General features: G+C 36.3%; 3 protein-coding genes and 2 long non-coding RNA genes across 5 annotated transcripts; 2 read left to right on the forward strand and 3 right to left on the reverse strand.

The window, feature by feature from the left end:
* Window positions 1-1,241: 1,241 nt before the first annotated feature.
* On the forward strand, window positions 1,242-5,235 carry Nvd (cholesterol 7-desaturase nvd). Its single transcript, XM_070654717.1, has 5 exons — window positions 1,242-2,912; window positions 3,007-3,185; window positions 3,330-3,496; window positions 3,799-3,977; window positions 4,243-5,235. The coding sequence occupies exons 1-5, from the start codon at window positions 2,826-2,828 to the stop codon at window positions 4,942-4,944; spliced, it is 1,314 nt and encodes a 437-aa protein (XP_070510818.1). The 5' UTR covers window positions 1,242-2,825; the 3' UTR covers window positions 4,945-5,235.
* Window positions 3,131-4,785, reverse strand: LOC139101550 (uncharacterized). The gene is made up of 5 exons (XR_011545575.1): window positions 4,647-4,785; window positions 4,137-4,376; window positions 3,530-3,996; window positions 3,316-3,467; window positions 3,131-3,245 (listed from the first exon to the last, which is right to left on the reverse strand). It is a non-coding gene; the product is annotated as an uncharacterized lncRNA (long non-coding RNA).
* Window positions 5,236-6,017: 782 nt separating the features above from the next.
* On the reverse strand, window positions 6,018-8,119 carry LOC139101512 (cytochrome P450 6a2-like). Its single transcript, XM_070654713.1, has one exon. It carries the CDS (start codon window positions 8,025-8,027, stop codon window positions 6,516-6,518), a length of 1,512 nt encoding a protein of 503 aa, XP_070510814.1. The 5' UTR covers window positions 8,028-8,119; the 3' UTR covers window positions 6,018-6,515.
* A 971-nt stretch (window positions 8,120-9,090) lies between these two features.
* LOC139101513 (probable cytochrome P450 6a13) lies at window positions 9,091-10,921 on the forward strand. The gene has a single exon (XM_070654714.1). It carries the CDS (start codon window positions 9,119-9,121, stop codon window positions 10,625-10,627), a length of 1,509 nt encoding a protein of 502 aa, XP_070510815.1. The 5' UTR covers window positions 9,091-9,118; the 3' UTR covers window positions 10,628-10,921.
* A 6,820-nt stretch (window positions 10,922-17,741) lies between these two features.
* On the reverse strand, window positions 17,742-27,243 carry LOC139101548 (uncharacterized). Its single transcript, XR_011545569.1, has 2 exons — window positions 25,663-27,243; window positions 17,742-18,619 (listed from the first exon to the last, which is right to left on the reverse strand). It is a non-coding gene; the product is annotated as an uncharacterized lncRNA (long non-coding RNA).
* Between the last annotated feature and the right edge of the window lie 517 nt (window positions 27,244-27,760).

Here is a 27,760-nt window from a genome sequence, read left to right on the forward strand (position 1 = left end):
AAATAATAAATGGTTATCACGAATAAATTACGTTCGTTTATTATTTTAGTAAACTTAGGAATTAATTAATTACATACATTTTGTTTGAGCGGCAATAATTGAATTCATAATCTTGATTAAGTTAATTAGAAACTGCGATAAAATATTACAAATCAGCGATTAGATTGTTATTATCCGATTCAATGCCATCTTTAGAAAAATTCTGGCATTTGGTATCGGAGCTTTGAACGAGCGCGGATGATAAGAATGGAAAACGAGCGCGTTATATCTTTAGAAGTAAGAAAAACGTTAAAAAAAAAGATATTACATAATTAAGTATACACATGGAATATTTAATACGCGTACAAAATTATATTCGTAGACTGAGTGCGCAAAAATGCTATATTCTAAATTAAAACTCGCTCGCTGTACATTTTTTATTAAAATTGAACTTAATCGAATTATAATTTAAAAGAAATTAATTTTACCGAATCGACTAAACAAAGATTAGTTTAAACAATTGTTTGCTGCTATTTATTTATAAGTTAATTATTATAAGGACGCTTTTCAAACCTGCGGTCGCTTCCGGTTTTCGATTCCGGAATCTTAAATCGCATTCGGCGAAGGCGACGCGGTTTCAAAACTGAAAGACGATCGCCTCTGTATTCTCCGTCGCGAATAAATAAAATAGCGGTTAAGCATTTTCGAGCTGACGCATTGTTCAAACATTTTGATAGTTGCCACGCAGCGCGGCACGTGTTAACTGTCTTGTGCTCGACGGCGAGCTTCTGCGAGCGAAGTAGATCGAGCGATGTGGAAGCGATCGCAGACCCTCATTATTGGCGTCTCACAGAATTAATATTATACGCCAACGGCGACGGTGGGGAACGTTAGAATTTTTAATCTGGTACAATCTGAGGAAAGCAGAAAAAAGAAGTGACCGAGAGAGAGAGAAAGAATCGGGGGATCTTGATAAATTGCGAAAAACGCACCATTTACGAGGGTCTCGCTATCGGCATCGTTGATCTCTCGGCGCGGACATCGTTTCTTTGTCTTGCGTTTGAATAATTAATTCATTCGTCGTAAACATGGTGCGTTGCACCACCTCGGGTGACCGTACGGTGTGTTTACGCTTAAACAGATTGTTTAAGATAGTGGTGAACAGTAACCCCGGCACAGATTTTTGAAATTACAAAAGGCTGATTTCCGTCACGTCCTTTGATCCAGGAAATACTTGACTTTTTAATTCGAGAATGCGATTTAATTTTTGAAAGTAAAACTGATCTTTAGTAACACAAAGCGATAAGACATATATCCCATATGTTTAATCTGTCAGAACAAGATATCTTATTAATCACTCGTGTTTCCTGTTCCAGGTTTATCCCGCTAGAGCTTTCGCCGTTCTCTTTAAGTACACTAGCTCGATGCTTTTCTTCGTACGACCCGACTCGTATTTCGCTTCGATGAACAAGCACAATTTTATCTTTCGTTGCATTTATACGATACCTATTGAATAATGTTTGAAAAACGAAACTGAATTTTGCGACGTAAGAATTTTAGAAATTTGAACTTGACAAAAAAAAAAAACTGAGACGAGAAATTCATTATTAGATAATACGGTAATAATAAGGTAAATCGAAAGAGGAGAGAGATAGTATTTTCCGCGAAGAAAAGAAAAGGACTACATTTGTGTCAGCGATGCAATCGCGGACGAAACTGGGAGTCAGAAATAAAAACGTGAATCTTTGCGACATTCTGTTCGTTGGAATCGATAAGTATGCTAAACGGATGGATACATCGGCGAGCTAGTGGCATCGTGATCGATATACAGTTTCGATAAAGGGAGAGCATAGCCGGTCGGTCGAGATGCAGAGGACGATGAAGAAGCGAGGAAAAAGGAGAAGGAGCTGGAGAAGGAGAAGAAGAGAAGTCGTGGCGGTTTTAGATCAGATGATATAGGTGCCATGATATATAAGCGGTTCGTCCATGTCTCCGTCCGTGGCCGGGCATACATAATCGGGTAACCATTTACGTGACACGACGCGGAGAACAAGTCGATCGAAAAACACGGCATTTTGATAGAATCGACCAGGTCGATAAGACACGGCCAGTGTATATAAGTCACAGATAGACCTCTCGCGCGTTTCAGTTGCCCGGAAACCCTTACGAGTTCCGTAACAGTCTATTCTTTTCTATACCGATACGCCTTTTTCACCGGCGAATTCTCGTCCTCGTTCTTTACGCCTGCCCTCCTTATATCAGTATCTCCCAGATTCGCCGCGTTCTCCAACCTTTTCAACATTCATCCGAACCTATAGCCCTTTGGCTATAGGTCTTGTAAATGCGTCGCTGATGCATACGTTTACATATTAACTAAAATATACCGTGCGTTCATCATCGTACGTCTCCCTGTTTCTCTCCTCCTTGTTTTTTCGTTCGCCACTATCGTTCTCGTTCTTGTCCTGTCCCTTCTCGTCAGGAGTCTTCCTTGCCCTTTTTTGTCCTGGCTACTGGCGAACGCGTCGTCTTCTTCGTCCTCTCTCCCTTCCTTTACCCTCTTCCAACCCGTCTAACTCTTTTTCTTCCCTTCTTTCTAACTGCCATCCTCGTCGTCGTTTCTCCCCGTTTTGCTTTTGCACATTCTTGTTTACCTCCTCTGCAACGAGAGCGCTCGAGCCCTCCTGTATATATTGTACACTTCCACTGTGCAATTGAATGGAGCTGGAATTTGACAAGGTACATTAATTTACACGTGAAAATAAAAAAGCTAAGAAAAAGATATCAAAAAAAGAAAAGAAAAGAAAAGAAAAAAAAAAAAAAAACGGGTTACTAGGATAAGAGTGATAATGTTGGAATGGTGCATCGGAATCGCGACTGTCCCGCTGGCTGTCCTCATCTACTTTGCATATTTCTTTAAGTTCAACTGGGTAAAAGTGAGTGTTAACTAAGTGATTTAATTCGATTTACCTTCAATGCTTTTCCGTTCCTAGGTATCCCCTCGAAATATAATTTGATATTTCTTTAAAGGATTTGAGAAGTGAGTGTAAAAAGAACGACAACGTTTACATGAATAGTAAAGCACGGAAGGTGGGCAAATTACCTCCAGTCTATCCAAACGGATGGTTTGCCTTACTCGAGAGTTCACAGTTAAAAAGAGGTCAGGTAAAACACGTGTGTGCTCTCAGCGAAAATTTTGCAGTATTCAGGTATTTTCAGAATGCAGAGTTGCTTTCTTTAAATTAATTTCCTCTACTTTTTCCGTATACCTAAAATATTTTATAATTTGAAACTGTTGCGATAAGATATTTTACATACTTTTTATATATAACGTTTTACCAATATTCTTAAAGAACCGAAAAAGGCGTAGTCAACATTTTAGATGCGTATTGCCCGCATTTAGGAGCAAATATGGCCGAGGGTGGTCATGTCAAAGGAGATTGCTTGCAGTGTCCCTTTCATAAGTGGACGTTTCGGGGAGAGGACGGTTACTGCGAAAGCATACCTTATAGTGAAAAAGGTAATAATTAAGTTTTACATAATATCTATTTACCTTTTTACTTCCATAACTTCCTTGTACTATAAATTGATTAAAATGTTTGAATCAAAAGTCTTTCACATCCTAAAACCACATTCTTACATTAAAATGTCTGTGCATTTTAACATACAAATATTTGCGTCTAAATTTCGAGCGTCTGTGCTGTCAATCTCTTGCTTGTTGGTCTAGTTTTTTTTTTACCATTCTCTTATTTGGTTTTACATGCCATGTATAATATATGTATGTATAATATAAACTTTTGCATTATATTCGTTTTTGCACAGTGCCACATATTGCTCGAGCAAAAGTCTGGAAAAGTTGTGAAATAAATCGCCTCATTTTCGTCTGGTACCATTCTGAATCAGCTGAGCCAAACTGGCATCCCCAGTCATTTACATGTATTTCCAATGGTGAATGGCGCTACCAAGGTCGCAATGAATACCTCATTAATTGCCACATACAGGTGTGTCACATATTTAAACCTTTAATTTAGTAAAAATTATACTTTAATATAAAAATCATAAAAAAAAAAAATTTAGCCACAATGTATTAGATTAATCATTAGTGTTTACTCAAAATTAATCTTTAGTTATATATATTTAAAAAAAAAAAAAAAACTTACCTTTTTTTATTTCTTTTTTTTCTCTATTTCTCTGCCTACTCCATGAAATTCCTTTCAATATAAATGTGTATATGTTGTTCTATATGTTGATTTATGCCTAACCTAGGAAATTGCTGAGAATGGGGCTGATCCCGCACATCTCGATGCAGTGCACGGTCCAGCTATGTTTCTGCCTAGTAGTTTGTCCTGGCTGGCTCGGCATATGTGGACCACGACTAAAGGATGGCAGCCGCATTATTCCTGCGACAATGAGGCAAATGAAAATGCAAGCACAGACACAGAAACACCAAAAGTTCATGTTAAATTAAATAATAAGGCACCGATCCATCAAATCAAGAACGAAGATCGTCGCCTCGCGGTTACAGAGAGTACGTCCGATAAAAAAGAAAAGCACAAGGCCGGCCTGCACATGTGTCAGAAGATGATTCTGCTCGAGCGCTTTAACATATGGGAAGTTAACGTACGTGTCGAGCAGATTGGGCCTAGCTACGTCGAACTGATGATTGATACCTGGTTCGGTCCTATCTGCATGTTGCAGACAGTAACCCCGGTCGAGCCGCTGCTGCAACGAGTGACCCACCAGATCTTTTCACCACGTCTCCTGGCGCCGTATGCTAACATAATTTTTCTCAGCGAATGCATGATGTTCGAACGCGATATCCGGATCTGGAATTACAAGAAATACGAACGGCAACCGATTTTGGTACGCGAGGACCGTGCCATTCTCGCATATCGTCGTTGGTACTCACAATTCTATTCTGAACATAGTCCCACCTACGAGACTGCCATGAAAGATCTTCAATGGTAGAGATACCCCTCTGATCAAATTTAACTTGTATACTCTTCAAATTGTATTCTTAAGCATTATCATTAAAATAGAGTAATTTATGTTTAAAATTATTTTTTAAAACGCACTTGAGATCTGTTAATTATAGTAACTGATTTAAAATAAGATTAAATAATCAGAATATATATTATATCATATCTCTTTTTTTTTATTATTGCTTTAAAACTTATTTGAAATGTACATATAAGTAAATATAATGATATATCTTTAAAAAATGAGCTCTATTTTTACGAATTAAAATTAATAAATTTTTCGTAATATACACTTCTATATTCAATTTAATATGACGTGCTCTTTATTTTCAGAATCGACGAATGAGTAAATGGAAAAATTGAAAATTCAAATGTAATCATACACAAGCAGCCATACGATTTATTAATAATTTATTAATAACGTTCGATGATTTATGCGGCAGTTCAACATAATGTAGTCTCATAAATATTAATTAGCGACGCGCGTTTGATTCAAATCGCCCCGCGATCAACAACGTAAAGTTAGCTGCACACAATTGCACACAATCCTGCGTTGCGTGCCATCTTCGTCGCGAAGCTTGTTCGTCGCGTTGACGTTGACGTTGACTTGCATTTGATTTTTGTCGAAATCATTTGTTTCGTGCAGACAGTGCTCTGTTGTGTAATCTCGCAGCTGCTAAAAAGTGCTACAAAGCCGTGTCACGCCGCGAAGACATTCGATGTGTCACGGTCGTTATATTTTTGTATCAAGAAGCACGGAAGTCACAGCTATTTGCCGCATATGTGTGAGCACCATTATGGAATAAGAAGAGAGGTTAAAATGGCGATTAACAATTACAGCAGTGCAACATCCAAGGACAAGGTGATTTCATTTTTTCTTCGTTATTTGCGCGTAAGTACCTTACTGTTTACTATATTGATCATTCCTTCGGCAATCTTGACTGGGAGACAAATAACGCGCAGCACTGAGCAGAAATTAACAAATTGATATTTAATATCAGATATATTTCTGATAATTCGTTGGAAAAAAAATTTTTTGTTACGTTTTAAGCAGAATTACAATGCTTTTAACATTTTTATTTTCTATTTTTGTACAATTGGTTTTAACAATTTTTTATACATATATTTTTTTTTTTTTAACTTTAATGTGCATGTATCTGATTAAGGATATGACACAAAATTCTTTTCCCCTTTTAGTTACAACTAAATTTGAGATGGTTAGTTTCTTAGTTTCTACTAAAATAACAATTTATTATAATATTATAATATTTATGTAATAATAATTTTAGAGAAATATTCTTGAATATTATAGTTAAATCATTACTTACTTTCCTATTGAATGGAGAATTTATAATAATATTTTTATAAGATATTATATAGCAAATAATAATAAAATTCGAAATACCTTATTTATAATTATATAAAAATAAAATAATACTTAAAATAATGAAGTAATACAACTAATTAAAACTGATTAAATGTTATGTTAAATTTTTCCTTAAAAAAAGATATTTTTTTTACATCAAAAATTAAGGAAAGGTGAGGGAAGAACATTTACGTTTAAAGATGTTGAAAATAGACCCACAGACCGCCTTTCGGAGTCGGCAAAATGGTTCCAGGGACCATCTTTAAAGGTACTTGCGTCTTTGGAGACAGTTCCATTCTGTATTTTTTTATAAGCATAGCCAAACCTGCCTTCAGCATTAGCTGAGCCATTCTCATACCAACGCAAATTCGTGGACCTTCACCGAAGGGAAGATAGGTAAATTTTTCGATACTGTTTTTTCTATCTGGATTGAATCTTTCAGGATCGTATTCCTGGGGATTTTCCCAGTATTGAGAATCGGTGTGCAAAGCTTGGGCGGGTATTAAAATCGTCGTTCCAGGTTTTACCCGGCAAACAAGCCCATCGGATCCTTTCAGCTCAAACTCTTCTGTGCATCGTTTTTTCATGAGCACTCCTGCAGGAAGTAATCTTAATGTTTCACTAATAACTTGATCCATGTATGTCATCTCTTTTAATCCGTCATAAGTAATTTCATCTTTGTATTTTTTAAGCACAGATACGATTTCTTCGCGCAGTTTCTCCTGTACTTTTGGATAATGGGCCAAATGGAAACCGATGAAGCTCATAACACTACTGGAGCTCTCGTAGCCGTCGATGACGAACGACATTACATGTCCTGTGAGCATCTCAGTATCAAACGTGTCATTCTCTGACCGCTCCAGTTCGGCCATTAAGTGGAGAAAATCGTATCTAGGTAATCCATCTTTTCGCCTTTGCTCCATGAGTTCTGCAACTAGTGTTCTAAAGAAATTATCGACTTTTTTTGGAATTACACTTACTTTAAAAATTCTATTTAATGACGGAATGAGAACCACAAGAGAGAACATAATTTGAGTTCTCAGAGACGGCTGAAAAATGCTCTGTCCAAGTTTTCGGAATGATATCTCTTTATTTGCTTCGTCGAAGCAGTATCCATCGACGCCGAAACCGGCGGCGGCAACTACTTGTGCGGTGTATCTAGCGAACAAGGACTTCAATTCAAACTCCGCTTTGTCGACATTCTGCAGCTTTCCATCGATATAATTTCCAAACTGCGTGCACACTTTCTTGACGCTCTCGAGCAGAACCTTCAATCGCATTGCACTAGAAAATGCATAAGTCAAACGCTTCCTGTTGTGCTGCCACTTTTCACCAGTAAGGACGAAGGGATTATATGACATAAGTGGATCCACTTTGGGATCGAGCTCAACGAAATTTTCCGAAAAACTTGAGAAATTGGCCTGCATTACTGTTTTCACTAATTCTGGCTCGAGAATCATCAACGATGGTGTTATAAATTCATAAACTCCAACCATGCTGTGTTTCTTGTTATCGTTATAGACTTTGCAAGAAAAGTCAGAGAGCGTTTCTCTCATGGATATTACCGACAACATGTGACCAAATATCGGAAGGGCTCCATCCGCACAAGGAATGCCACGTTTTTGCCAATAACTGTTTTTTTGCCTCAGATAAAAGTAAAGAGCCAGAAACGCCCCTAGAATCAAAGATAGTAGCACGACAGACATGTTGCTTCTCGTGAATAGCAAGTGACGGTTAGTTGTACAAATAGATGTAGCCTTGACCACGCATCAGACTCTACTGACCATTACGTAGCAGAAACGCAGAAGCGAATGTTGATAGCGTCAATTAACGATTGACGAGCATGATTGCGAAACAGTAATAAAACTCACATCGACGATGTAGAATGTTACCAAGTGAATTTTATCACTAAAATTTTAAGTAGAATATATATTTAAAAAGTAAATTTTTTTTATATCGCGTTGGAAATTATAAAAACGTTTTAATAATGACAGAAGTTATTTTGAGGTTGCAATATGTTTAAATTAATTTTTGTTTAAATGTCAGATATTTTATTGCAATTTGTAGCTTTGCAAAAATAATCGCGGCATCAAGAAATCATCACTTAAAATCTTTATCGAGTAGATTGACCTTACATTGACTTTATCCAATGAAAAAACAAGTTACTGCACTTTGTTATCATTATTCGCTATCAGCATATATAGCAATAGCAATAATAAATTGACAGTCATGATATAAGAGAGATAAAAAATTTTCTTAAATTTATTAAACATAATTTTGATATTATAAATATTACGTTACGTTTTTTAAAACTGAATACAGTTTAAACATAGTTTAACGTGACATGATATATGATCCATTTTTTGATTGAATAATAGCCTGCAATTGTGCCATTCATCATATATTCCAATTTTTAATATTGCGTCTCTCTTTCTATCAATGTTAAAAGTATTAGTAGTCTGTGATGTCAAGTTATTTTTATTAATAATGTGAAAGTAATGAGAAATATATAATTATAATTTTAATCGCAATGATAAATGATTTTTTTAATAAAAACTTTGCGTTAAAAATTATGTCATGTTTTGCGTATATGCAACGTGATATTACATAAATTCAATAATAGGTATTACGTAACACAAAGTTTGGTCGATTATTTATACATCCTGTAATTATCTAGCACACTCGCTGATAGACGACATCACTCTCGAAGTTATTTTCGAGTGGCAGCAATTGATAAAACTGTTTGACTCTTTAAACCTTGAATTATTCACTGCTGTTCAGTTCTCTTTCAGAAGAGATGGCAGTCACACTTGTGCTCTTAATTCTCGGGGTTCTGGTAGCTATTTACCTTTATTTAACAAAAAATTATAAATATTGGCAAAAACAAGGAATACCTTACGCTGAAGGCGTCGTACCCGGGTTCGGTCATTTTTTGAATGTTGCAATTGTAAAGAAACCTTTTTCTGAAGTTTGTCTCGATATTTACAATGATTATCGGAAACACAGCATGGTGGGAATTTACAACTTTATGACGCCGACGTTAATGGTCAATGAGCCGGATTTGGTAAAAACAGTACTGCAGACAAATTTTTCGAATTTCCACGAGAATGGCCTTAAGATCGATCCTGATTTGGATCCTCTTCTAGCGAACAATCCTTTCTTCAATTATGGTGAAAAGTGGGTGACTGGAAGAAAACGATTGACTTATGCGTTTTCCAGCATGCGATTGAAAGTCTTGCTCGTGACCGTCAAGCTAGTATGTGAGAAGTTTGAGAGCTATTTGGATAGAAGAATAAATAAAACTGGAAAAATAGAGTTAGAGTTAAAGGACTTGTTCTCTAGATTTACCGCACAGGTGGTATCTAGTGCCGGTTTTGGCGTGGACGGAATGTGCTTCGATGAGACAAAAGAGAAGGAGTCTTTTTACGCGATAGGCAAATCCTTCCTTGAACCAAATATGTGGAACAACATGATTTTAACTATTGTATTCTTTATGCCATCGTTAGCAAAATATTTACGTGCGAGATTCCTACCTAAGAAAATCGATCAATTCTTTAGATCAATAATTAAGGAAGTAATGGAGCAAAGGCGGAAAGATGCAACACCTAGAAACGATTTTCTTCAGTTGATGGTCGATTTGGAACGAACGGAGGGTGATACGTTTGACCTGGAGATACTCACGTCTCATGCAGTGTCATTTTTTGTAGACGGCTACGAGACTTCCAGTATTGTTTTAAGCTTTATTGGCCACAATTTGGCTGCTCATCCGGAAGTACAGAAAAAATTACGCGAAGAAGTAGTCTCCGTTCTTAACAAGCATAATGGTGAAATTACTTACGAAGCTTTAAAAGAAATGACGTACATGGATCAGGTATTCAGCGAATCGCAGAGGGTGGTACCAACACTGGGATTTTTACACAAGGTATGCACAGAGGAAATTGAGTTGAAAGGATCCGATGGAATCACTTACCGCTGTCCGCGTGGAATGGAGATTATGATACCCGTCAGCGGTCTGCAGGCAGATTCTCGATATTGGGAGAATCCTGAAACATTCGATCCTGAAAGATTTAGCCCGGAAGGAAAGCAAAGTCTCGAGAAATACGCCTTCCTTCCTTTCGGCGAAGGACCACGAATGTGCGTGGGAATGAGAATGGCCCAGTTGCAGATAAAAGCATGTCTGGCTACGCTTCTAAGAAAGTACAGTTTGGAGGTTTCTCCGAAAATGAAATTACCATTGAAGATGGTTCCTTCGTCCTTTCTTGCTGCTGCGGAGGGCGGCCTTTGGACCATTATCCGACCCATTTAATCACGAAATTAATTTTTACATTCTTTCAATCAATTTTGCTTCGCTTTAAGTTTTTCTCTTAAAAATATTTTTGTAATGTTAATTTCGGTGAAAAAAAACATTGAATAATATTTTTCGTAATGCTTCGACATGAATTACATTTAAAAGGCAACAAATATTAAAATATTTTATTAAATTTACTAAATATTTTAATTGTTTGTTCTTTTAGAGTGTAGATAAGAATTAATTTCTGTTATAAATATAATTTTGGTTCATATCTATTATATTATAAATAAATTGATGTGTTTTAAATAATTTTTTTCACTTGTCCAAATAAAATTGATCGTAAAAAGAGAGATAATGTTCTGAGAGATAATTTTATAATAAAATGCTATCACGTTGACATTACATGTATTGCGCGCAATTCCGAGATGGAAGTTATCAATCACGAGTTGATAACAAGCTGTTAAACGGCTATTATTTTATTATAAGATGACAGTGCACATTTATTAAAAGACTTTTTACGTATGGAAGTCAATAATGTGCACAGAGTATTTTAAAGAAAAACACAAAAAATAGTTATTTTGTAATATATAATAATTCCAATGTTCGTACAGAGATAAGGAAAACCACATTGCTTGTTTTACATACGGAGTTTATTTGTCAAACATATATGTATTATGTGCGTATATCGTACAGTAGCAGTTTAGCATATTTTTTCGCACGAGAATTTATATAATCTTATCTGTTATTACAACTAAGTTCTCATTACGTTATTTTATGACGAAAGTACATTAAAATATACGTACATTAAAGTTTATTAAAGGCACTGTACGGTGAAACCAAAACATAATTAATCTTGCGGACAATAATTGTTACACGATTGACAACTTTAATTAATAATTCGGAATATAATCTTTTTTTTTCTTTTTTTTTGTCACAGCTTAAACTTATTACATAACAGACGTATTGTTTATCATATATCATATCGTATTTGAAGTCTTAAATCTTTATCATTCTTAAATTGACGATTGATTTGTATTTCGCCGATAAAAATCTAGACTTTTAATCTTAATTCGATGATGGAGAGATAAGGAAAGAACGGAAAAGAGAGAAAGATCGAATTATGCTTGCTTTTGGTGCCAATTTAACAGTAACATAACAGCTTCTACGACAAAACCTTTAAAGAACAAAATTGGGGAACACGGGCGTAGCAGGCAACTTGATGCGCGGATTTTTTTAGAGGTAACAACGGTAACTTAACAACAATGCAATTTTGCATATAACAATAACCAAGGATACATAACAAGGATCAGATAACAATAACGATTATACGTGCGTTTGCGGTGGATTTGTGGCTGGCCAAGTGTTTCTGACGATTTAAATGTTTGTCATAGAATTTAGCTGCAAGAAAGTTAATTGACAACGAAATTTATCAAGGCAAATGAAATACAGTATTTTCATCTAACATCTGTAATATACCGGATAATTGTTGTCCGCTTTTATTTAAAACGGGGGGTTTCTTTTTTTCCTTTTGTTTTCTTTTTTTTTTTTTTCGTGCATTACAAATTATTTTCAATCAAGAAAGATACATTTTTTAACGAGCTTTACATGCGAAATTTGAACCTTTTATTTTTAATTCAGATTTATATCTATTTTTTCTTTTTTCTTTTTTTTCTTTTTTTTTTTTTGGAACATACTTTTTACCGTGCTTGCGAGAACCGTATTTACAACATCGAGCAAAAACGTAGAAATAAATTTTTATATATGCCGGGAAAGAAACATAAGCGTAAACATTATTAATTGCCCAATTGGAATCGATTTGATTGAACGCCCTGCCGTCGCATTGCCAACAATAATAAATCTGAAAATGTAATGGTCTCGTAATAAAATCTAAATAGCAAATATTAATAAAGATAATCATATTAGGGATCAAACAAAGGGATGGGGTAAACAAAAAACGGTATCAATAACGAGCGAGATAAATGTCTGTAAGTAACGATTATACAATAATATGTTTAGGGCAGACAAACTAATAACTTTAACTGACCAAAATTCAACTTAAAACACGTTTTAACTTTGCTAGGAATTTTTAACAACAATGATAACGGCGAGATAATGATTTTTTTTTCAATTTTTTTTTTTTTTTTATGGACTTGGAATGTACGGGGATTAAAAATTGACACGTACTTTTACATTCACATTCTGTGAATCTATTTTTTTTAAATAATCTAAGCAATATCGTAATAATTTTTTTTTATCACTGGAATATCCTGATGGCAGTGGAAAGTAAGTTTTTATGTTTTAACTTTGATAAAAGAATTGTGATAGCTTCTAACTATTTTTAGAATTAAACTATTAATAAAAAAATACCATAAGTACAGGAAAAATGTAATGACATGATAAACTTTACGATAAAATTAATATTCATTCAAAATTCGTTAGTAGCCAGTAAATGAAAGGAGCGAAAGAGAAGATTAAGTAGTTTTAAAATCCGTACAGGAGATTTTTGAATATGTAGTGTAGGACATGGGGTTTATGTGGATGCATGACGATGATTCACAACACGAACAAAGTATTAACAGTACAAATTAACAAAGGATTAACAGTGTTAAACATAACTTTCGGGAAAAAAAAATGAGAACATGTGCAATCTCGGTAATGGAAAACATGCGATAAAGTAACAGGGTTAAACAGGCATTAAAGGATAATGGAACGTAACATATCGGATAACTTATTAACAGAAATAACGTGCCAAACAGAAATTCAACGTGAACAACGGGATATCATGGGGTGAGGGGGAGACGAAAATTACGTCGGGCGACGAAAAAACGTAAAATTCGACACAAACGTAAACAATAGAAACAATAATTAAAATTCAGAGAAGCAACATATAAGGAGCATTCAAAAGCAGCATAATACGTTTGTGTGAGGTGTTTGAACAATTCTCTTTCGTTAAATTAAATTAAAAAAAAAAAAAAACACGTCTCCTTCTTTTACGAAATGTACCTTGAACGCTTACGTTCGGATCGTATTATTCCGGACAGAATTTACCATTCAATCGTTACCACAGGCAAAGTACAAATCATATCCATGCCGTAAATTCGTTTCACTGAAAAACCGACACTGAGCTCGTCGACAGTCCAGTTCAGTGATCTTTCATCTGGGTAATTAACATAAACAATTTTGTTTCTGCAAAAAGTTGGTATATGCGTTTACCCTAGACCTTAAAACTAGATCGTAAAAAATTAATTCGGTATAGTAGCGATACACGTATAAAGAAAATCGTTAAAGTTAAACCGAGTTGGCTCATTTGTTGAATATATATTAATATGACTGTTCTTAAGACTAAGAAAAGTTCTGCTTATGGTTATTTTTGAATAAATATTCACGGATTAACATACTGATCGATCTAAACTAATCAATTAGTCCTGTCGCAAAAATTAAGATTTTTTTTAAGTAATCTATGAGATGAAGCTGATCAATTGTAAATTGGTGTATGATTTCGAACTTTCGAGCGAATGATGTAAAACTTGACGGTGGATAACGTTAACGCAAAAATAAAAAAAAAATTTACATTATAATTGATTTTTTTAGAAAAATATTCTCTGTTAATTTGAGTATTTAATATTACCTTGCAGTATTGAAATATTATTAACTTACAGTTGATAAACGGCATCTCACAACGCCAAGTACAGCGTTCACGACTCGTTCTTATTACTATTCACAGGGGTATCATCCATTTGTGTCTGGCACGATTAAGCGTGCCAGTAACGACATTAAAAGTTAAACCTAATCGCAAAACACTTACGATACGATTACATATAAATTTTATGCGTACGTATTAAGTAATTTAACGTATTAAGTAACGTTCTACATCGCGTGTATGTCGACAACGAAATGGGTTAATGAACGAATTTAACGAGCATATATTTTTTTTTCTTTTTTTTACGTATCTTGCGTCTATAAATGGATGAGCCGGATAATTCGAAAGTGCGAAGTAACTGAAACACGCAGATCTTGAAAGAAACTCTGTTGGTCTCGCAAAACGGCGTTATGTGGTACGCAATGCCTACGACGATTTTGCGAAACAAACATTTCTTTTTACATTCTTTTAATATCTGCGTATAGCAGTCGGAGTTCTTGAATTCAAATAACAAGTACACGTGTTTATGCCTATCTCATCTTTAGATTAAAATTACTTTTGTATTCAGTCGTATAAAATTATATTTTTAGACGTGTCGGTTTGTAGGATGCATTATTTTGCGTAGAACGTATCACGCTTTATATTAATGCTAATTAACTCTTTTCCTTTTATCTTTATTTTTTTTTTTTTTTGGGTTTTTATGTTCTTTTTATGGATAAAAAATAAAATAAAAAAAAAAAACAAATAAAGTAAAAGAAACTAAAACTGAAAACAGGCTAAATAACTGATCAATTTGTGAAATCGTCGAGGTAGAAAAAAATATGTTGAATTTTACAAAACTAGAAAACAAAATACGTAATATGGAATAGTGAAACATGAAATGGAGTTCACAAAGCGCAGTAATAAAAATTTTTAATTACGACATATCAGATTTTTCATTTGGATGAGTAAAAGTTCATCATTTTTACAACAATCGGACAGCTTATGCCAAGTGTATCAAGTCGTTATTGACGATTAATGGCACAATAAATAGTTTTGGTGATTTTAACACGGTTTCTATACGTTTTTCACAGACATTGAGATCGATGTTCCTAGTCGTAAAAATGACAAAACTTTCCACTTCATTTCTTTTATAATAATTCAAGTTCTGTTATAATTAAATTTATTGTAACTATTGAAATACGTGATCCTTTGTGCCAACATAAAATTAATGAAACATATTATACTTATGTATTTCAAAGCGCTTTATGCTTTAGTGTTAACGACGATTTCACAAAATAAAATTAATCGAACGAAATAAAAGTAACGGATAAAAAAATTAAAAAAAAAAAATTAAAAAAATAAAAACTGAAAATAAATAAACTAAACCTACGTGAATTTTATAAATAACTAAGTAAGTGCCCGAAATACAGAACTGACGGTCGATTTCTACGATATCGTACAAATGATTTTCGCTTCCCGGTAATACTTACGCCCGATCGATATCGTTAATGACTTAAATACAATCTAAGGTAAAGTTATACAATTAGAACAAGGGATAGTACCTTTATTAATGGTCCCACGACGTCCCGCGTTGTCTGACTCAAATGACTGTGTCTCATGTTGTTCCTCTGTGATTTGGTGCTCGCGTTTTCCCATGTATGTCCAAGAGTGGTCGTCCGAGGGTAAGTCCTCCGATGAATTTCCACGAAACACAATTAATCCTTTGTTGCTTCTTGATTTCTTAATTGCAGAACACTTCTTGCTTGACAGGAAAAATAAAAAAAGTCGTCGATTAGATAAGATCTTTACTGAGATTGGCTTGTCGAGGATTCTTGCACAGTCGGAAAAGTTCGCGATTTTTTTTATCTGCGATTTTTTTTTTATTTGCATCGAGCCAGGGTGCTTTTCGATGAGAATTTAATTCTTGATCCAGATACGAGTCTTTGATGCGACTCGCATCGAATTTGTTGCCCCGAGTGCAGAGTTTGGCGTTCGAGAGTTCGTTCCGAGTAAATAGTCGTCGCCGTTCGCATTTTCTGGCGGTGTTTTTGCGGTAGTTTTGCATCCCTCAAAAGTGGCTTTTGAACGTAATTCGGGATGAGATATATAATCAATTTACGCCGCTACAGAGCCGCGTGCAGAAGTTTTTATTTTTTGTAGTAGCTTTTTGACACAGTAAAAGTTCGCAAGGTTCGCTGGCAATTTCTATTTTTCAGAGTATCCTTAGATTGGACCAAAAAGGACTTCGCGTGTACTGTTTTGCGTAGCGTCATTCGCAAATAAACATCATAAATTCGATCGACTGTGATAATCCAATTGCCTTTAAGACTCGATATATAAATTGATTCGACTAATGACTTTGATTTGATTTAGGGGGAATGACATCTGCTCTGAATATTAGTATTTTCGCCCACTTCCCTGGATTTTGCTTGTAAAATTTGCGCGTGTCGCTTTTGAGATCTGTTTTTGAGCGCTGCTGCTTGCTCTCTGCTAATCATTGGTCGTTCGAGAAGTTACAGGTCTGGGGGTGTTTGACGGTACGTTAACTCGTCGATCCGAAATAACTTTACGAATTTCGATCGAGAGCCTCGATTAATCTTCGCCAGGTTTGAAATTTCTGGAAGTTCGTTTTCTTCGGGGCGATTTATAATCCGTTCAGCGCCGTTTCGGCTGCGCGGATGTAATTTACGTCGTGATTACCGATTTTTTGCGATTTGGCGCTTTTGATCTGCTCTGAAGCCTCAATTTGCATGCCGTCGAATAACATGCGCGTTGGTTGTCTCCTGTTTGAACCGTGAAAATGGTCAAAATAGTCTTGCAGAATTGCTTTACCTAAAACCGCTAGACAGCTTCAAATAATCGTCGATAAGTCGTGAACGTGAGCTTGGAATCACGTTGCATCTCTTTGGTAAATGTCGCAGCGCGTAAAGAACGTAAGGGAAGTGTAACGAGAAACGTGCTTTTTCTTTCTCTCGCGGTGCGATCCGCGGAATGCCTGTAAACTGATCTTTGGATACAGAAAAAAAATATAAGAAAGGCCGCGCGTCCTGCTGCGGCCGTTTAGCGATGCTCTGCGAAATCATAAAATCCCGAAAGTGCGAGACTTGCACTTGTGTGGCGGCGTGTAGACCGAAGGGTTGTGCCTGGTTGAGGTTGGAGGAACGATTCCGTCCATGCCGTGAACCTTTCATGAAGAGAGACGTTTTGTCCTTTCCAATCCAATTTTGAAGCGAGGTGGTCCAGACTCTCGCAAATTTTTTTTTCGCGCTGCGAAAACAACGCGGCTTACTTGCTAATACTTGCGCGTGCGTGCTGTGCGTGTTTGATTGTGTATAATTGCCTTTGTTTTCTTCCGAGGTAAATTGCATTGGCCTTTTAGGTGAGTCGCGTGATGCACGCGCTGTTGACATCCATAATTTTTGCAATGATTTCGGTGAATTTCCATCGATAGGGTTACTATCATTAATATTAGTATTGTTGGCTGGGAGGATAAAAGTAACGTCGGCGTTTTCTTTTTTTTTTTTTTTTTTTTTTTTTTTTTTTGAAGTAATAATAATAGTGATAGTAAGTGTGTAACGTTTCCCGGGTTTGGTTTTTTTTTTTCGACGATGCTTCCAAGTGTTGCGTTGCAGAAGGTTTGAGGAAATTTCGCTGGATAGCTTTTGCTCTTCGGTCCGGCGAGGAACGACAGGTGCAGCCGTCGCCAGTCAGGAGATTTCCGAGTTCTGATAGTGCCCCCGTTGGTGATCGAGTATGTGGTGATTAAGCCGTCCGGAGTAGACTTTGTTCAAACAAAAGGTGGTTGATTCAACGAAGAAAAATAAAAAAAAACATTAAAAAATGTCCATTGTTGCTTTGGTCTTGAAATCGGAAGGTCCGTTCGATACCAGAATTCGCAGAGCTTTGTTACACGCCTCGAGGATATCTCGTTCGAAGGCGCTTTCGAGTGTGCAAGATAAATCATTAGTATCCTCAGGCTCGCCGGGTAGACACGTGAAAGCCTGTTTTCCCCTCTTGTGCGAAAGTGTGTGAATGCGATAACTTCAACTAATGATGCGCGATAATTATGATGAATCCAACTAATCCCGTAGTTATAATCAATATAATAGACTGCCTGGTAAAAATTGAAGAATAGTTGCGACCGCCGTTCTTGGTCCCCGACGATCCCTCGCGATCGTCGAGGGAACGCGATCGCGCCGGATACATTCCTTTATCCATTTTCAGTACTCGTTTTTGCTCCTCGCCGGACAGCCGACTTCCGCCTGACGCCGGTATCCGGCTGCACCCGCTGATTTTGGCCCTCCCGCGCCGTTCCGTCGACTGGTTGATGCCGGGATTGCCCTTGATTGCTGCCTCGTTTTCCCGGGCCGTCCGAGTGGTGAGACCTGGAAGGGTGTGAGCGTTAGCTACGAAAAAAAACATAAAAACACACAAGGGCCGGTTGTTCACGTTTTTGCGCGTTGAAGCTCTAAGTCTACCCGATATCTACCAAATGCTCTTTAGTGACGCTAAACAAAGTGAGTCCTTTGAGATTTCAAGATAGTATTAGTGGCTCGAAAAGTGTGCGTGCGGTTGTTCGCCAAGCGTCGTCTTTGAACTTGCGAAGAAGTCGGATGCCGGGAACACTTTTTGTCCGTTTAATTAACAGTTGTTTTAACAGAACTCGCGAGCACCTTGAACGTCTCTTGTCTCCGGACGAGTTTCCGTGGGCGAAGAATTTTCTATCGGTACAGGCGTATTCTTCACAAAGCTGCAAAGTCAATGCAACACTTTAGACTAGCATCCGTTCGTTTTTGTTTCACGTTGGTTTTAGCATTTTGATTAAAAAACATTTTACGACGCTCGGCTTTGCGGTGAATTTACATTGCGTTCGGAAAATTTAGCTGTGCTGAAGTAAGATATTGATGTAAAAAATTTACAATTATGCGGCTGTGATGTGGTGGTCGGAAGGTCCTTTCTTTGAAATTTGAAATCAACATTTGGTGGATATCTGGCGAATTATTTTTCGACATGCTCAATTTTTCTATATCATAATATTTCGTTTAATGTCAGTCTCTTCGTAATTAGTGGTAAATCATTTTTGTATCTTGGTTTCAGACGTGAAATTTTGAATTCTACGTTTAAATTTACGTTTCTTGAAACTGCGGACAATCTTTCGAGATTTTGTATTCTATTAATTGAATTAGTAATTTTTTTTTTTTTTTACAGTGTTTTGCGAAGTGGGCCTTGAAATTCTATTTATTGTAAGTTCGTGTACTTGATTTCACAGACAATTCGTCATTCTAATAGATACGATTATTTTAAAGATTGCAGAAACACTTTTAAATCTTAAACGCAGTTTTATTTCAGCCGTCGTAAACATAAATGTGCGTCTCGATTATTTTCAGAGAAATCTTATTTTTATCTTTGGCGTATGCGAAGGAACTTTTTCGTCAATATTTCGTTCGTAAGACTTGTTTGAATTCTTTTGAGAGTTTCGCATATAATAAATAGCCAGGATGAGCAGATTTAAGGATCACGATATATCCGCGACGTTATCGATGAGTCCGAGAGATATCTCTGAAGAATTTGTCGTCCAAGCTTGTCCGTTCTTATTAGCTACATTTCTTTACTCTTCTTGCGTTGAAGACAAACGAATGGTGTAGAAAAACTCGATATCAATTATATCTTTCTGCAAAGATTTGGAGGTTGAGAAGAATATCTTGCAATAACGTAATTCCAAATAAATGAATAGATCGCGTCGATGAATCAAGATCGAAGTAATTTTGGAAAAAAAAATCCTGCAAGCGCCAGATTCAGGTTTTTTCTTTATTTTTTTCTGTTTTTTTTTTCTTTTAGAAACGGTATAAGATATTGTAAAACACAAGCTGTTAATTTTAATTTTAATTTTTTTACGATTGTATAGATGTATTTTGCAAAAGGTGTTTTGGACGCTCGTGTCATAGTAGAAATCTCAAAGTTTTTATTTGAATTTTCTTCAATATCCGTGGCACTTATACCGCTTACCACGATTAAACAAATACCATGATAAAAACGCACTATTGCGAGCAGCTGGTAGCAACCTACGATCTCGAATGTTGAAAACGCGTGGCTTTTTGCTAGTGATCCGTCGACAATATGTCAATTATACTCGCGCTCCGGAGGGAGGAACGGAGGATGGATGAGGAAAAGGACACGAGCACGGAAAGTGTAGCTGAGAGGAACAGAGCGAAGTGAGAATCAAAGACCGCAATGGTTCCCTGTAAGTACAACCGGAACAACCGGCCCCGGAAAAGACCGGAGTGCACAAAAAGAGGGCGAAGCGTGAATCGTGGAAGAGAAGCGTGGCCGCAAGAGAAAAAGACAAAGAGGTCGTGCTGTTGTACTGCTGATGCGAGATGCTGGACCGTGGGACTCGTAGGCATTATGAGTTAGTTAGTCCCTTTTACGAGGTTCTCTCTCTTCCCTGGGAACGCGCGTAAATCACGAAACGCGAAGGGGGAACACGGGAGCGAGGTGACGAAAATACCTTTGTACGGATATAGGAGGGCTGGGCACATGAAGCGTACGAGGGACTCTCAAAGCGGAACTTTCCTTCTTTTTCTTTTTTTCTTTCTTTTTTGTGGCTCGTTAGATTCTTGAAGACCATGCGACAATGCCGTGGCTCTTTGTTACGCGAGTTCGGCCTGCTTCGCGTTTTGATGTCCGGAATCTTTTCTTTTGCTAACGATCGCGTGGTGTTTCATTGATATTTGGCGTTGATTTAGACCGTTAGAGTCTTGACAGATTTCTACGACTGATCTTTGTCGATATGTTACGTAGGATATCGTTTTGAGCGTTGGACTACAGCTCGGTATTATTATACTACTGCGATGGTTGATTTAACGCATTATTCGGGCTTGCGTGAAACTGATGTAATGAAATAATCAAATATTCCATCCCTTTGGTCTAAAATGTTTCTTCGATATATAGATCACTATTTCCATTAATTCTAACACGTCTTTCTTTATAACTCGCTGTCGAAATTTTGCAACTTTACGACTGAAGGAAACTTGGTATGGTCAACGATTTGTTTCTCGAAATTATTTTTACGATATTGGTTGCGATAACTAAACAAGTCAATTTTTATATCTCTCTTTTTTTCTTTTTTGGAAACAAAACAGATTTATTTAGCAATTTTCTGACTTTTTCGGAAAGTATTACGAAAATCCAAAGATATTTTGTACTCGTCTGAAGTGATCTAAAATAATTTTTAGTCATAATATCGGAGTCAGAAATTCTGATTTGAATGCTATCGAAACAGTTTTAATAAAACAGAGAGAATCTTTTCTAGCACAATGTTAAAAGCGACATTCAATCATCTGTTTGGTTATATTGTTGCACTTATTATAATTTCGTCGTGCTTCAAAAAATATGTTCTTTAGTTCGATTTTAAATTTAACATTCACTTTAAATCGAAAATATTCTTCAGTCTTTGTCTTTTCTGGTTTTTTTGAAGTTTTTTATATATATATATATTTTTTTTTTAAATGGCAAGTTAATTTTTAAGATATTTGAAAATTTGAAAGGACGTTTCAAAATCCAATTATGAGCCAAAATATAATTACTATTATTTCGTTTATGAATTTACCGTCGTTGTTCTATTGCAAGGCTACATTTCAAATATATTATTTTATTATTTTTTATACGCGATCTGAATTTTATTCAATGGAGTTTCAATATAAATTAATACAGTACAATGAGGACTAGTCAAGATACAGGAGAAATACTGATGATGAAACAAGTTCAAATGATTTATCCAACAATCAATCTATAAAAATACCTCAATTCTATTTGAAGAAACCAATTTCCGTATGCGCGTTTGTCTCATAATGTAACTGATTTCAGAAAAGTATCGTAACACGAAAATTTAGACTGTAACGTAAAACATTGCTCTCGCGTGGTGGCCGGGAGTCTCGTTATTAAAAGACGGTGGATTTTCAAAATTAGAAAATCATTATTTTTCGTTTTATCATTTATAGACAAATCTATATATATGCTTTTTTTTATCGTATATTCTCGTTGGTTGTAAGTAAATCCAGTTAGATACGGGGATGAAACCAAGTAGCACTATATGCGGCACTATGTCCGCGTGAGTGAATTTTTCGGTGTGATCTATAAACCCCTTTGAATATGGAAATGCATTTGGGAGGTCAATTCCTGTTTGTCGATGTATTCAGTGACCGAATCAATGCAGTATTTCTACGGATGTAGGCTGATACCATCGACATGCTTTTTGCTTCCGGTGTAAATTTATGGGGAACAAAAAACCGATTACTTTCACACACTGGCTCGAATATGTGAACAGGTGAAATGAGTGTCTGAACGATTTCTTTTGCATTCTCGATAATATTAAATTTTTTATTTTATTTTTGTGGCAAATTAATATTTTGTTTATTACATGGCTGATTTTGTGGGTCTTGCATATTTCGTTTAGAATAAAAAATTCTTGCAAAGTCAGAAATTATCAGGAATTATTATTCTTTTTTTTTTTTTTTTTTTTTTTTTGATAATGCTGCTAAAATAGGATCTATTGAATTTTGTATAATTCCACATTATTTTTGCTGAATCTGCCGTTTCAAAACAACGTGACGTGAAATATCTTAAAACTTATTATGTTATTGAGCTAAATACAAGTAACAGATTCCGGTTTTTGTAATTTTTATTGCCAAAATTTTGCTCCACCTTTTTATTGTCTTATTGCTTGTGATATAAAATTGCATAGATATTATTATTGCTTTACTCGTCAAATCAAAATATTCGCTGAATGCAGTAACAAACGATTACATTTTTGCGATAAAGAATTTTACTTAATTATCGTCAAACAAATCTTATTAAAAATACTTTGTTCGGTTTTTTTTATCTTATTCACTTTTCTTTTCAAATTACAGCAGCAAATTTAAAAGTATAAATTTTATTTTAACTTTTGTTGATCCATTATTTTACTATTTTCTTGTCCAAATGGTACGACTTTTTAATTCGTGATAAAAATCTTGTTTCGTATGTTTCATGCATTTTAAATATCCTTTTGAATTTATTTTATTCTGCAAGAAGGCTTGTTTGTATTTCGAACAGTGCTTTTGAAATGATTGAAAACTGTTAATTTAGTGTTAGTTTTGTTCCAATGTACAATATCGATTTAAAGATTGATCAAATGGATTATATAAGCATGTTGTCGATATCAGCAGAGATATTCATAAATATTCGTTTAAAAATTACAAGATACTTGTTTCATTTAAATATCACTGCATTGATTCATTACAAACTTCTAGTAGCAACAAATTTGAAAAGAACATTTTTTTAATTAAATTTTACATTCGTTATAGAACTGTTGCGAGTGTAATATTCTTACAGCAGAAACAATTGTTTTTTTTTTCTTTTTCCAAATTCGGCAATTATGATAAATGTTCTTAACTTGAAGCTGAACGGCAATTTTAACGAGACAATGAATTGATAAAAAAGGGAAAAAAAAAGTTTCCAAGTGAATTACGCCAGAATGGTTGATGTCATTTTTCATTGTGTTGCGTTCGAAATTAATATCAAGGGAACAAATTTCACCTGCTTGAGTCTGCACATTTTTTTTTTTTTGAAACCTAATCCCGCTATTACGTTACGAAGTTACATGACAAAAATTTCGATAAACGACACTTTCCACTTTATGTAAGAGTTCTTACGTTGTCTCGGTGTTGTTTAACGCATAAAGGACATGACAATTTTTCGTTTGCGGGCCGTAAAGTATGCTCGACGGAAATACTAAAGTGTCTACGCATGCAGGTTTATTGCAGGTTTGTTTAAGCAGGTGGGAAAAACACAAAATTAATAGATCAAAGATTGAGTTGGTACAGAAACAGCAGCTCAAAACTGAGAATTTAACGCGCACACATGTGACGTGTTCATTAATCATGCATTTAATTGCACAAACTAATTACACTGATGGATCTGTACATCTAATTGTTGATCTACGAACGACTGCGCGACTACGAGCGCACGAGGGACACTCGTGGACGTGCGCGATGAACAGCAACTGAAAACGTTTTGAAAATCAGTATAGGAGAAGCTGAGAAGTGCGTGGTATCACTACTCATCATCTCGTAAACGAGGACTATCCAAATGATTTTAGTATCTCGACGGGTTGCAAGCCGTACTCGAGCGATACTGAAAAATTTGGATCGATTATGCCGCGCTGACCAATTTAGTTATCCGTACGAAGATTTTGCGAAACAATTAACTCGTATGGAACCGTTCGCGCGCGTATCGGCCATGTAATACAATCATTAACCACGAACGCGGTGCTGTGAGTAGTGATAACGCCGTAAGCAGTTTGAAGAGAGCGCCTGTTTTTAGACGAGTACAAATTTCGTAGGATCGCCATTGCACACAGAGCAAAATTTCAGACGTGAAAGAGATATGAAACAAAAGCGGACAGGACTTTCGAACACAGCGGCGAAAGAACGGGGGGTAGGACACGAGCAAATTTCAAGTCACATTTTTTTTCTTTTTTTTGGGGGAAGGGATATTAGTGCCTGGATAGAGTAGGTCCGAATGATCATTACGCGCGCAACTCGGAATTTTGATCGTAGATTCACGCTATTCTGTCTCGCGAATTATCCCAAGACGCCTCCGTCGCGATTGAATTCACATTTAAAGTCTCTCGGTATGTCGTGGCAGTTAAGTTTGTTTTTTTTCTTTTTTTCTCGTTTTCAGCAATTTGGCCGTTTTCCACCTGCCCGAAAATTTTCACCGGTATTAAGTACCATCCGATAAAATCAGAACACCGTTTACGAAACAAAAATCTACCGCGTTTCTCTCTCTTTCTCTGTTTCTGTGATATTGTTCGTAAATTCAAACATGCAACAATTAATCGTGCAGTTAGTTAAACAAAGCATGCTCTTTGAAATTTAGTTTGACTAAAATTCACTTCGAATTTTTTAGATATTCCTAAATTTCCAGGTGTTCTCATTTCCCGATGAATCGTACTGTACAATCGACTACCTCATTCGCGAGGAAGGTGAACACGTTTGAGAGACTTTCACAATTTCACTCGGAGAATATCGGTATGTTCGTCTGTTTAAAAAAAATATGACGATAAGTGTAAATCCGTATCTCGTATAGTAACAAACAATCGTCTACAAATGTACTTCTTTTCGGAACGAACGTTAGTAGATGCGAATGCATTTTGGCTTTTTTTACCGAAGCACGAATCCCGCCCAGTTATTTTTTTTTTTTCTTTTTCTTTCGCGTGCGATAGTCGATTGGCGATTTGCGGAAGTGTGCAAAATTTTCCGGCTTCACGAGGCAGAACGTCGAAGATCCGCGGGGCCGAAAACCAGATTTAGACGACTTTTAGCGTAGTCTATCGAAGCACCAAGATCACGTGCTAGCCAGGACAAAAACCCGAAACTATACTCACCATTGTGGGTGGTAGATGCTCCGATTGAATCTGCGACAGAAAAATGATGACGATCGCCGATTAGATGACTGCAGCTTACTTCCTCTTCCTCTCCCCCGTCCTTTTCACCGGGATCTCCCTCGACCGTGACCAGGGTTGGCCGATCGGCCGAAGAAGAGGGCCTCCTCTCTTCACCGTTGACCGTAACTTTCTGAGGTCATTGCAGGCCGTCCAGGCCCTTATATACTCGACAGACCCTTCCTTCGTTGCACGTGGTGGTTGATGGGGGCCCTTCAAGGGAGGCTCCTGGGAAAACGGTTCGGCGCAACGTTTCTTTTCAGCCATCCTTCCCACTCTCTTTCTCTCGCAGGGGAAAAGAGATTGTGCACCGGAGACGGGAAGGTCCTCGCTCCCGAACACGTTTGCTCCTTACCTGTTTCTGTACGCAACGTTTTCTCTCCCGATCACCTCCGCCGAGGGATGCTAGCCCACCCTCTTCCCCCCTTGAAAAATCTCGAAGGGGGCGAACGGCCCAGGTGCCAGACGGAAAGATAAACTCTGGAACTTTCTGCCAAATTTTCCGCCAAACAGGACTTCTTCGTGACGGTAGATCCGAAACGCAGCGCGTGAAAAGCACCTCCAGGTGGAGATGCACGAAAGTGAGATTTATTTCGCTCACGTTCGCCTCGTTAGAATTAAGATTTAGGGCGCAGATAAAATTTTCTTTGTCGAGCGACGTCGAAGTGCTCGACGTTTAAATCACTTCTCTGTACATTTACAGTGTACATAAAAGTAAAGGATTAATTTAGTCAATTATTTGTAAAACAATATATAAGAAATAATATTTTTTACCATTAAATAACATATTAAATTATATTATAAAGTAAATATAATTAGAACAATTCCAATTATTGCATATCAGCAATTTTAAAGCTCTAATCCAAATCGCTGCGTTAGATTCTCTAAAATTTTTATTTTATCAGCTTGATTTACATATATCTAGTAATTTCCAACAATATTACGAGTATCAAGCGAAATATAAATATATATATATTTTTTTTTCCATTTAAAAAGATGCAGCTTCCGGCGCGACTGTTAAACTCTTTAACCGTTACGCATCCCCTTCGCGATCACGTAAGAGTTACCGGTTTACCGTTCGTATGTCACGGCAGCTAAATCGATTTCCTCTTTTGCATATCTCAACGATTTCTTCAACCCTTTAATAATAGTCGCAAATCCAGTTATATGAGTTTTATCCGCGCGTTGACCGTTTCTCGTAGACCGTTTTCTTTCTCTCATCACCCTTCTCGAACTTTTCACCAAGGGCCAGAGCGAACGCACGTATGACTTGTACATACAATGCATACAAAAAGAGAGAAAAAGTCTCTTTGAACCGCTTGCGAAATTATTTTATTAAACTTTCCCACATGCAAGTATTATTAAAGCCGTCCAAGCGAACAGACGTGCTACTGATTAATAAAAAAAAAAATTAAAAAGATATTCCAGCTGTTCGCTAAATAAATCTTTCCTATCATGCATTTATTCTTATCAGTCTATTTAATCAAGTGTTAATTAATACGTCGTTTTTTTTTCTCTTCCTGATAATTGATTCTAGTTTACGTTGTATAATTATTTTATGTGCTACCATGTCGTTTTAATTTTTTTTTTTCTAATTTGTAGTAAAATATATTTATATATATAAGATTGTAATTTATTTTATACTATAAATGTACCATTTTTCACAATTATTATATGTAATTTACAGAAATCTAAATCTGGCTGTTTTGGGAAGACCAAGCTGAGCTCCGAGACAATCATTCTCCCGCCTGGGTTGATTTTTGACAATATCGACACGCGCCGCCCGCAGAACGCGATATGCTCTCGATGGGAATTTATTCGTCAACTATTCATGCAAGATAGACGTGAATCATTCGGTAAGTACAGTTAAATGAATTCTAGTCGACGCGCAGCGTTAACTATGCGGGTATCCCTGGGGGAGATTACCGGGGTAGATAATTAGTTAATGACTCCCGCAACTCTGATCTTTTCCCGCGTGTTTGTCATGCTAGCACGATGATTAATTAAAATTTTTCGTGCTACACAAATTTTGCCACAAATG

The sequence above is a fragment of the Cardiocondyla obscurior genome, linkage group LG04 (genome assembly GCF_019399895.1).
Source record: "Cardiocondyla obscurior isolate alpha-2009 linkage group LG04, Cobs3.1, whole genome shotgun sequence".
In the NCBI taxonomy this organism is placed as follows: Eukaryota; Metazoa; Arthropoda; class Insecta; order Hymenoptera; family Formicidae; genus Cardiocondyla; species Cardiocondyla obscurior.

What these genes read in the sequence shown, in the direction of transcription:
- LOC139101512 (XM_070654713.1), bottom strand. Translation starts at nt 8,027, where the DNA reads ATGTCTGTCGTGCTACTATCTTTGATTCTAGGGGCGTTTCTGGCTCTT.
- LOC139101513 (XM_070654714.1), top strand. Translation starts at nt 9,119, where the DNA reads ATGGCAGTCACACTTGTGCTCTTAATTCTCGGGGTTCTGGTAGCTATT.
- Nvd (XM_070654717.1), top strand. Translation starts at nt 2,826, where the DNA reads ATGTTGGAATGGTGCATCGGAATCGCGACTGTCCCGCTGGCTGTCCTC. An exon ending in CATACCTTATAGTGAAAAAG is followed by an intron (nt 3,497 to 3,798) that starts GTAATAATTAAG and finishes GTTTTTGCACAG; the next exon opens with TGCCACATATTGCTCGAGCA. An exon ending in TCATTAATTGCCACATACAG is followed by an intron (nt 3,978 to 4,242) that starts GTGTGTCACATA and finishes TGCCTAACCTAG; the next exon opens with GAAATTGCTGAGAATGGGGC.